The sequence below is a fragment of the Homarus americanus genome, unplaced genomic scaffold (genome assembly GCF_018991925.1).
Source record: "Homarus americanus isolate GMGI-L3 unplaced genomic scaffold, GMGI_Hamer_2.0 scaffold45698, whole genome shotgun sequence".
Taxonomy (NCBI): domain Eukaryota; kingdom Metazoa; phylum Arthropoda; class Malacostraca; order Decapoda; family Nephropidae; genus Homarus; species Homarus americanus.
In genome coordinates this window covers 5,959,895-5,971,062 of record NW_024735554.1, presented here as the reverse complement: position 1 = coordinate 5,971,062, position 11,168 = coordinate 5,959,895, and the positions used below count along the sequence as shown (strand labels likewise).

At 34.9% G+C, this 11,168-nt stretch overlaps 1 protein-coding gene across 4 annotated transcripts in view; it reads right to left on the bottom strand.

Annotated features, from left to right (window-relative positions):
- Window positions 1-8,320: 8,320 nt before the first annotated feature.
- Window positions 8,321-11,168, bottom strand: part of LOC121871463 (kelch-like protein 17) — a 70,865-nt gene continuing 68,017 nt past the window's right edge. For 2 of the 4 annotated variants that reach the window (XM_042373800.1, XM_042373801.1), the window contains exons 14-15: window positions 10,915-11,035; window positions 8,321-10,755 (exon numbers count right to left, since the gene is read on the bottom strand). In XM_042373800.1, the coding sequence (XP_042229734.1) occupies window positions 10,924-11,035 (112 nt within the window). In that variant the 3' untranslated portion in view covers window positions 8,321-10,755; window positions 10,915-10,923. The remainder of the gene's footprint in view (window positions 10,756-10,914; window positions 11,036-11,168) is intronic. The other 2 variants (XM_042373802.1, XM_042373803.1) reach the window with 1 other exon arrangement.

Below are 11,168 nucleotides of genomic sequence, written 5' to 3'. Positions count from 1 at the left end.
CCAACAACCAATACATACAACTGTTCATTATATAACTGCAAATTTAAAAAAAAAACCTTTGCATACTTTCATAAAAGCATCTACAATCTGTTGATACAGTATAAACATTTGCAATTTGTTCACAAAACCGTCTACAAATTGTTTACCTAAACATCCCCAACCTGTTTGTTAAAACTTCTACACCATTTATATGACAGTTGAAAATTGCTAACCAGACTATCAACAAAATGTTTATATAAATACATATCTGCAAATTGCTCACAGAAACCTGCTGTAATATAATCATCAATACATTGTAACATGGGGATTTTTATGAGTACAGGTATTGACACCTTTTCATCACAATAATAATGATTTTTTAAATATATATATACACACAAAAATAATTGGAGTTAGATGCTCTAGAAAGAGCAGTTGAAGCCACATTACATTTGTATAACAGTTGTGGTGATGCTGAGCTTGTGGCCAGATGTTCCAGAGTCTTCTTTGGCCATGAACTTACAATTCTAAGGTTTTCTGTGTAGTGAGGTCATGATAGCTCTCTTCAGTGCTATGAGCACACAACTCAACAAACCTTTTCCATGTAGTAAGGTTAAGGCAAATCTTTCTTTATACTGTAAGTTCAGAGCAAAACATATCTCTGCACCACTGCTAGTTTATATGTAGATAACTTGTGCCTTAAATTTTGATACTGTACAACAAAGTCCTAGAGATGTAAGTTACAGTCTTTCAACAATGAAATAATTTGTTTGGTCAAGAAGCTGTTGCCAATTTATTACATTCATTGCACAGTAATGGGTGTATTTTATTGTAACATCACAGTCCTAACATTTGCTACCTTAACTCTCTACATTCTAAATGATATAATTTCTGATGATTTGGTTTGGATCTGTCACCATTTCTTCTCATTTCATAATTTGGTTTGTAAGACCCTCAAAGAAATTTACCTTATAGTATATATAAAATCTGAATAATTAGGTTCAAAACCAAGTGAATTTTTCTTTTTACATTGTAAATAATTGTGTCCTTTATGACACCTGTCAGTAAGATGGGAAAACCTAGACAAAAATTAGCCAGTCTAGGGCTTTAACATGATAGTGACAGGCTTTAATGACGATCCCCAGATAAAAAGGGAGTTAGTTACAGAGCTTTGACATGAGTGACCACCTGACTGCCTCTGTGCCTGCCCTAGTGTTATACCCTCCAACTGTCCTGGCCATGGGATAGGAGTCTTATGATAATCTGGAGTTAATTATCATTCTGTCCACGCACTCATACACCTCAAGGTACAATAGTTATGAACATGGGATTTAAGAAGACACTGAAAGCTTGCCACCACTACCTGGTGTCAAATATGCAAATTTCCCTCACTCTTTGTGTTCACTTTGTGGAGGAAGTGAAAGTCAGTTCAGCTTACATACGTAGTTTAGTAAATGGAATTCAGTTAAAGTAAAAGAAAGATTCAAATAAATGAGAGAATACAGTTGAAAAGAAACTAATAAGTGAAAGAAATTTAGTGCGGTAAAAGAATATTAATTAAGCAAATAAGATTCAGTGAAATAAAGGAAATTATTTAAATATTAAAAGCTAATGAGGATAATCTTGTACAGTAATTATACCCAAAATCTTAAGTCTGTTCAGGAGTTAAGGGTTGCTTACATGTACATACACAACATTGGGCATATTAATCACATTAGGTTTAACCTTTTCACTGTATTCACTGAGAAAAATGCACTTATGTTCTTCTCAATTTCTAAAAACATAAATACTATCAAACAACTCAATAAAATATGATATTGTATTATTTAATGATATGTGAATTAGCATGTTGTGAGAGTTGTGGTGGTGACTGGATGAGGGGTTATGGTCATAGGAAGCCATGAAGGACATATATCCAGGTACTGTATAGTTAATGGGTTAAAATGATACATAAGGATGATACTTGTGAATGAAGAAGATGAATAAGACTACAGTAATAGGTAGAGGAGATGAAACTGACTGTCAGGATATTGTATTATTTAATGATATGTGAATTAGCATGTTGTGAGAGTTGTGGTGGTGACTGGATGAGGGGTTATGGTCATAGGAAGCCATGAAGGACATATATCCAGGTACTGTATAGTTAATGGGTTAAAATGATACATAAGGATGATACTTGTGAATGAAGAAGATGAATAAGACTACAGTAATAGGTAGAGGAGATGAAACTGACTGTCAGGTTGGGTTAAAAATAAGACAAACCCACATCCAGCAACCACCAATGTTTACTTGAGTGAAAGTAGACTGTAAAGAGTGTGTGTGTGTGTGTATTGTAATATTTTGTTCTTATAGCCAAATTAATTAATTTACTACTTAAATGTTGTTTTGATTTGTTACCTTCAATATCATTCACTACTTTCATTAGCTCACTGATATACTGTACACATAAACCCCATCTACACACTGTACAGTACAGTACCTAGTACACCAGAATTCATGGGTTAAAGAATGTAGTTAACAACTACTAACTGTAAACTGCTACTGCATTATGCTTTTAACAGCAAACATATCTTTTCAAAAACTTAAAATGAAAACCATCTTATTTTACTTTAATGAATACAGTACTGTACTATATTCATTACCATTGTTTTATGGCCATTTTCGATGCTTGCGTGAGTTAACAGTAAATTAACTAATAATAATCCCACTGTAGTTATTCATATTCATCACATAAAGCAAGATGAAAACAGTACTGGTAAAACTTAATCATTCTACAGTACTAATTTCAGTACAAATGTTTGAACCAAGATTCTATTTGTGTGTGTGGGTATGGTCTTAAACTACAATTCCTCAGAAACATATTTTGTCACATCTCTTGTTTTTCTCATATATTATGACAAGTTGTAAATAAGCCATTTATTTTTGTCAATACTGTACAGTATACCCTATTTCCTACATCCTCAACCAGCCCATTCGCAATAAGTCTAGAAAGTACTGAAAGTCTTGGCACATTTTGTTCAAAATTTACAAATATCAGGACCCAGATTCTCAAGGGTTCATGTGTCAGAATATAAAAGCAATGATGCTCTTAGCAATGTGAGAAAGATGGTAGCCAGGATGATACATTTTTTTATCTCCAGCTGTATCAAAGAAAAATTAAGGATGAATTCTGGAAAACCCATTTTTCAGGCAAGTTGGGCCAAGAAGACTGGTGATTTTATCAATCGAGTCTACAGGCTACATCAGAAAGCTAATTAACAATATTAACAGCTGGCACCATATATTTGCTGTCTCATGTTTATCTGAAGGAAAGGCTACCAAATCACTAACCTGACTCCAAGCACTAAAGTGAGTAGAATGGTATCGGAGAACCGCTTCCTAAGGCTCCAACAGTTCGGGAGTACACATTACCTGCTGAATATTGAACATCATGAGCATAACTATTATCTTGTGAGAAGAATTCCAAAGAGTCCCTCCATCTAACATCATCATGTTCAATCTCAAACTGGAGTTTTCCACCTAATAAACCACATATCCAGCTAATTACCAAAATACAATCCAGAAAGAGAGGATAAATTACCTATAGTGTATTGGGAGTTTAGGTGAGGTTGGTGCCAACCCAGATAATAAAGGAGTGAAATGCACATTACTATGTACATAATACCAGCAATTGTAGGTGAAGCTGTTTGTGGCATATCCCATAGTGATAAATATGGGATCAAAACACAATTTCACTCATATACCGGTATGGATAAGTATACTAATGTATAAGATAACATTTGAAGCTTAAAAAAATTCCCTTAAAACTAGGGGTCATTTTATAAGCCAAGTGCAAACTGTGAACCTTCAATCATATGACAGTAGACAGAGTAAGAGAGTCGCCTGACACCCAATGTGTTTTAATCCAGTTTCATTATTATTGTCTATGAAGTGTTCAGACCGTCCACACATTCTGGTGCTGGCACCAATGTGGCATCTTTACTTTATCTTTAGAGAGAAACTTGCATAGGAAAAGTGCTATTACTTTATCCAGTTTGCTTTATTCTTGAATTAAGAAAGGCATTTTCTTTTGTACAAGTAGATATTTCACTTTAGGTAACCCATGGTAACATATTTTATAACCGTCATACGAAGAGTATAGCCTAAAATTTTAACATTAAATTGAAAATTCGGGGGTCGTCTTATATGCCAGTGTATATGGCAGTATTTTGTAGTGGAAATGTCCATAAATGACCTGCTTTAAACAGACAGAGCTGTACTATGGCCTGGTGCAAGAGCTGCTGCAGCACCAAGATTCAATTAGTTCTCATGTCTTAACAGGTAAACATCTGCTTCCCACCCCTTTCAAGAGCTTGGGCTGTGATGGGAGTTGTCCTATTTGTTTAAATTAATACATGTGCTAGCTGTCAATGTTGAGAATTAGCCTGGGTTTCAACTTTTTTTTTTTTTTTATTGATATCCTCTTCGTCACCTTCACACATAATGGGATTAAATTGCATCTCCTTGAACTAATGTAGAGCTACAATTATCATTAACCTATAAGAATCCAGATTTAATTTCATAATATTTCTAGCCTTCCTAAATTCTCTCATATCACCACAGCCAGTACAGCATTACAAAAAAAGAAACAAACTCTTTGTACTACTACATCAAGTGATATGTAGTAATTTAGATAAATGTCGCACATAAGTAAATCTTATCCTTTATATGCTTAAATATTTCAATCTATGCCAATTTCATTTTAGACCTAAACAGTGTGTTGTTCTTGAAGACACTATTTAAAAGTTTTATTTTTAAATTGTATTTTACTTCAAAGTATCCCCCCAAAATATTTTATTTGTTTGTATACTGTATTACAAAAAAATTAAGGACTGGAGTAAGAAATCCTTTTTTATGGCTGAGGACACAAACAAATGTCCTGAGAAATGTATCACATTGCCAAGTGGGTTTTCCCACAGGTCTGTGAGACAATCACTAAATTAGTACACATTCTTATGGATATGATTAGAAGGGTAGGCAATAATGCCTTCATTGCAAGCTGCATATCATGGAGATAAAGTCCCTTGCTGCCAAACTTTGCTCAAATTATGGACATTAGTAAGCTTATCAGTGATGTGTTTTGTATATGACTTGCACTATGAAATACCTGTATACAATTCTTTGTGCGGTAAAAGAACATATAGCTAAAAATAACAAAGAAAAAGATATACACGCATTTCAGTGACCACATCTTTTCAGCCAACCCGGGAGTCATATGAAATGATCATTTTACTGACATTGACATATTTTCTGACACATGTTTCTGCCAGTGAACGGAAATAAAGTCACAGGAAAAAAGTCACATGACTTGTACACACTGACAACACAATATATATATATGATGGCACTGCACGTAGGTTAGGTTTTCCGTGCCTTTTATTTCTGTGACCTTTTTTCTTGTGACATTTTTTCCTGGATTCATTTCTGCCACCCAGACTTAATACTAACATACTGGTGTGACATTTGATAGATACTATAGGACCTTATTTATCCAAACTTCTGGCACATTAACTGAAAACACTCAATATCTGAAAACTTCTTGTAGTCTTACCCTTCATTCATTAGCCAATACAGTAATTCATCCACTGTCAAAAAATACTGTGGTACTTTTAAAAGAGGCCATTCCAAACAGAGGTGCAGTGGTCAGTACTGTAGTAAGCAATGCCTGACATTGTTTATAAGCTACTTGCTCACTACAGTACCATTGTTCACATATTTCCTAATAAGTTTCTAAATATTACACTAATCAATGATCCTATATGTTCTTCTACATTTATTTTGGATGCAGGTGAATGTGATTGTGATATTACCTGTAGTAAAATACAGAAGCAAAATATTTGCCAACATGATACAAGTGTTGCTTTGACTTCAGTTACCACAAATGACTCTTAATTTATCTATCACATTTCTGTTATTTTCATTTATCTATCACATTTCTGTTATTTTCATGTTGAAAACAAATGTGTAGAGGATTTTTGGTAAGTTTAAACCTTATTTTACAATAATTACATGCCTAGAATATACACACATTAAAACCACTGCTTGCATGACAGGGTAACTGTATGTATTAACCATTATTGGTGGGGGTAAACTGTACAGTATCCATAACCTAAGTGGTCAGACCATTTCGGGTAAAAGAGGTCCCACTGTATAATGACATGTTCATGTTATCACACTCTGACAAGATAGTTCCATTACATTTTGAAATTCTAAATCTTAGATCATCTAAGAGCATTATATATACAGTACAAGACTCGTTCACCACTCAATCAGAGTACTGTCCTCGTATCTGGAGGTAATACTGAATCAAGTTTCGCATAAATATAGCTTTAGGTTTCATAAATATCCTAAATGATATATTGGAGAATAAATAAAAAATGACTGCAGAACAAGCCATCCAATGCATTAATAAAACCAATGATGCGAAACAAACCCCTCACAAGATTCATGGACTACCATACATCGAATTTCCAGAATTTCAAGAGCATTATTACTCAGTTAATGTCACCTTATTGATTTATCAAATTTCCAAATCAATTTTGAGGACACAAGCTAGTTTTTGCTCCTCGATTATGTGCATCTATACCAATATAGAATTTGTCTTTTTATAGAGGATCAAGAAAATTTATATTACCGGTAACTGTTAAAACAGTCACAATACTCTTCAACTACCATCTGGGTGACTGTACCTGCCACTTGAACAATTCCATGTAAATATGAAGGACCACTGCCACTTTGAACATTTACTAGAGATACAGATCTTTAATCCCTTGTGTTTTCAGCAGTCCACAAAAAGTAATGTTCACAAGCCCTCGACAAATCAAGATGGGTAATTACAGTCATACATATTCATCCTGACTTGGTAAATGGAGTTTGAAAAAAATTTACAAATGGTAAATTATTTACACCACCAAGTGCAACACTATGGAGGCAAAAGTTATACAGGGTATTTTAATAATCAAAACACCCTGTTAACATCAATGTAGTTAAAACCAAACGAGACAGATGTATACCACTGCCTAGAAAACATTAAACATTATGCAGTAATTTACAAAGCCAAACACATACTTGTGAACTTTAGGAAACTTTTATAGTTGCCTTTATATGACATGTGGTGTGAAAAAGCCTTAAAACCACAACCCCAGGGATTACAATATGATGCAAGTGTAATTCGGGATCAAAAAGTACATTTTGAAAATATAAAGATCTTGTTCTTGATTTAATCACCAGTAAGGGTCTATTGGGTCTGGCCTGTATGGGAGACCCTTTCAATGTATGACTCCTTATCATGTTATCCCTGGTCCCATAAATTCAAACATGAAAACTGAATTATAGGACAATGGTGTGAGGAGTCTCCTTCATTTGCAAGTTTGAGTTACGGGTATCTCAGTTTTTAATCTCCTGTGAAAAATTCATCACAAAGTCCAGCTGAAATCAGCAGATGCGACATAAATAAACACAGCGCATCCAGGACATGTGTGGCAGTATAGAGGCAGTGGCGTGTGGTTCAGGCACGTTGCTCTGGTGTAATCACAAGCTCCTCCAATATCCATGACCTGGCTAGTCAAAATTCTGATTATCTAAAACATCAACCCAAAATCAACATTATTATGCATGAACTAGCAAGAAGCATCATGGTGAATATCATCTCATCACTTTTCTTAGTATATTTAAATAAACCCTCACCTTCGTTTGTTTTCTATCTTCAGAACAAAATATCTTGCTATAATCTCTTTTTGTGGTCACTACAGGTATAAGGCATTTGAGACACACAAGACCTAAATCCTGATTTGTGAGATGTGTCTACTGAGTAATGCTCTCACCAGTCACAATACGTCATTAAAAAATTTGCCTACTGTAGTAATTTTTCAATGTACTGTCTGCAGGTATAAGGCATTTTCAGATAAATTAGGTCCAGATCCTGATACAGTATTTGTTTTCAGCTTTTTTGTTTCAGTCTTTTTTTTACAAGCTTCCCTGCTATTCAGAACATGGCTAACTAGATCATAGACAGGGAGGATTTTTGATACACACAACCTTGATAGTCCAATATTGGCTATCTCAAAGGCTATTTTATCATCAAGGCCTTCACAAAGCATCATAAAGCAGCTTATCATACAAGAAACACCTAGAATGGGGTAACATTAAACAGGCAATAGCTAATGCAGTAAGTGAAGAATGTACAAAATATATAATACTGTATTCCTTAAAATTTTCATTTAAGTTATTAATAAGAACACCCAATTTCATGGAAAAAAATTATTTTGTTATAGGTATGCAAAATATTTCTCTGATATTTCAATTCATAGTTGTGATATTTAATTTGCAATAGAGTTTGTATGCACATATAATAAAACTATGCATCATGTAACACTATTCAATACAGCGCCGGCATTTTACTCGGCGTCTAGATCATTTACAGATAACAGGCAATAAATATAAATATATGTACATAAAATATACATGTTTCCACCAAATAACATATAAATAAAAATATATAAATAAGATAAATAAAAAATAAAACTCATATAATCTTCTAAATGAGATGATATAAGCGACAACATGAGTAAAGTGATTATCCCTTTTTATGTACAAAACACAAGATTTATATCAACACAAAATTAACAGGTTTGAAATAATGAACCTATGTTTTGGGTAACTGTGACTAGCATAACACTCTTAATAAGTTCTGAAAGTTATTGTGTGCCCTCATTTAAGCCAGCTTCACACACACACACACATATGCTGCTTAATTTTTCTGCCCATATATTGTTTATAATGGGCCAGGGTTTGTACTTATAAAGCTGCATATCACCGCCACCTCTCTCCCTTCCTACCTCACTTTTTCCCACCTTATACCCTCATGTTATTCAATACAGAGTAAAAATCCTACCATTTGTTTGTGTAAGACAGATTCACTGAATAAAGCACAATTGATGGTCCCCTAATTTCACCATCTATTCCTCATAATTTATTTACTCTCACCAAGGTTTTTGAGTACTCATATAATGTCATAACCTCTTCAAAGGGTTATGTACTCTTAGCTCTTAACTCTCTAAGTGCCTTCTTTACTACTTCATGTGGTACCCTGTCAAATGCCTTTTCTAAGTCTACATACTGCATATGAAATAAAATTTTCTCTCCTTCCCTGTAGCTGCCTGTCCAAAAATATTGTCTCTGTTGTTACCCTACCTGGCATAAATCCAAACCACATTTCATTCATGTCTACTTTCTCCCTTATCAATTTATCAGTCACTTTTTTTCTAAAACTTCTTGTAGTTTCAGGCCCCTGTAGTTCCTGCATTTAAGTACTACATAACATTTACCCTTGTAAGTATGCTGAAGAATTGACTCCTAAGGATTTGTTAAGAGCTGACACAACTAGAGGAAGAGGAGGTGCCAGAGCACAAAGAAGTTTCCATATAACAGAATTAGTATTCAATGAAAAGGCTAGCTCATTACCTCATGCTCAATGTTCATGTGATCCATGAAGGGATGATAAAGTGTTTCTGCCTATAATGAGCTTTGTAGAGAAAGAATGCATGGTTAAACACAGTTTCTTGAGACTTCTTCCTGAAATGCCAGTGGTGCTAGCACCTCTAGTATCCCTGCCAGTACACCTGCTTGTTCCATGGTTCTGGCTTGCAGTAGCACTACTTGTGACTCTACCACTACTCAATGATGACCCTGAAAACCTTACACTACCTTCTCCTCATGCAACCATTGGCACCGGCCTATCATAAGCCTCCCATCATGCAAGAAACGATGAAAAGAATTGAGGAGTAGAGTGCAGTATACCGATCTATAATGTTAATTAAATCAAATTTTCATTAAAGTACTGTACTTAATTACTAAGATGCTATTAGTGTATGCAAATTTGGCTGTGTAACCACAACCTTTATTTGTTCATACAGATTTAGCTGATAATGGCCTTATCTTGGGATACAATTCTTGGTATAAATGAGGGCAACCAGTATTTTTCATTAGTACATGTGCTTTTTAGTGTGCGGGGAAACCTGTGATTATGATGTTAACCATTGAAACGAAGTGTTTAATATACAGAGAAAGACATGATTAGGATATTAACCAACAAAGTCAATAGTTTAACGGTATGGATGAATCTCTACAAAAAGTGGATCAAGAGATAGACATTTGACTCTCAAACTCTAACAAATTTGCAATTGATTCAATTCTTATTCAAAGAAATATTCGCTTGATCAGGCATTATGAAGAAAAGCCACTGGTCTGGCATGTTGCCTTTTTCATTGATAATTTGACTATCAATTACACAACTAACTGTTTAGCTAAGTGGATGTTCATGAAGGCATAACTGACTAGGTACAAGGTACTTATAGAAAATGACTAGCTTGATTAGTGATACACAAGTGACTAACTAACTAATCAGTACTCAAGGTATAGTAGCTGATATGACACATTTGGTAAAAAAATCAATCTATGTATGACTAGTTTGACAAGTGATTGTAAAGTTCCCACACTGAAGACTATTACAGGGGTATATCCAAAGATAATCTAAAAGTCTATTGACGATGACCTAAGTGAGGTCAGAGATCTATATGTTCCTAAGGGTCAATGACTAGGTTCTTTGGTCCAGAATGATTCAGATGACCCAGGGTGACCTAAGACATGAGAGATGGGTAACGATCCACCTGTCAAGTAGACTTGGTCAGTCCCCTCTCTAACTGTAGACAGTCCAACACTGCAGCACCAACTGAGGACCTGTGGGAAAATAATATCAGTCAGCTGAGAGACTGAGTCCCCTAAAAGTAAGTGTGTAGAGAGAGGAGTTTGTCCCTCTGACCCAAACTACTATGAACATGATATAACATGTCGGGATAACGAAAGAGACAAACAAAAAAGAAAGACACAACTGTTTACCCTCAGCCCCTATGTACAGCATTTTCTCGGGTAGCTGGATGGATAAAAGGATAAAGTCACAGTGGATGCCAGGTCATTCTCTGGCATGTGGCACTCCAGCACTGCCGCCCCCACCGACGATCTGTTGGATAGATGGATGTGATAATCATAGGATAAGAGGAAAGAAAGTGAGTTCCTTAGGATAGGATAGTTCAGCAGGAAAATATGTAAACATTTTGAAGGGATGCTTTTTGTTTTCTTTTGGGTATTTCATC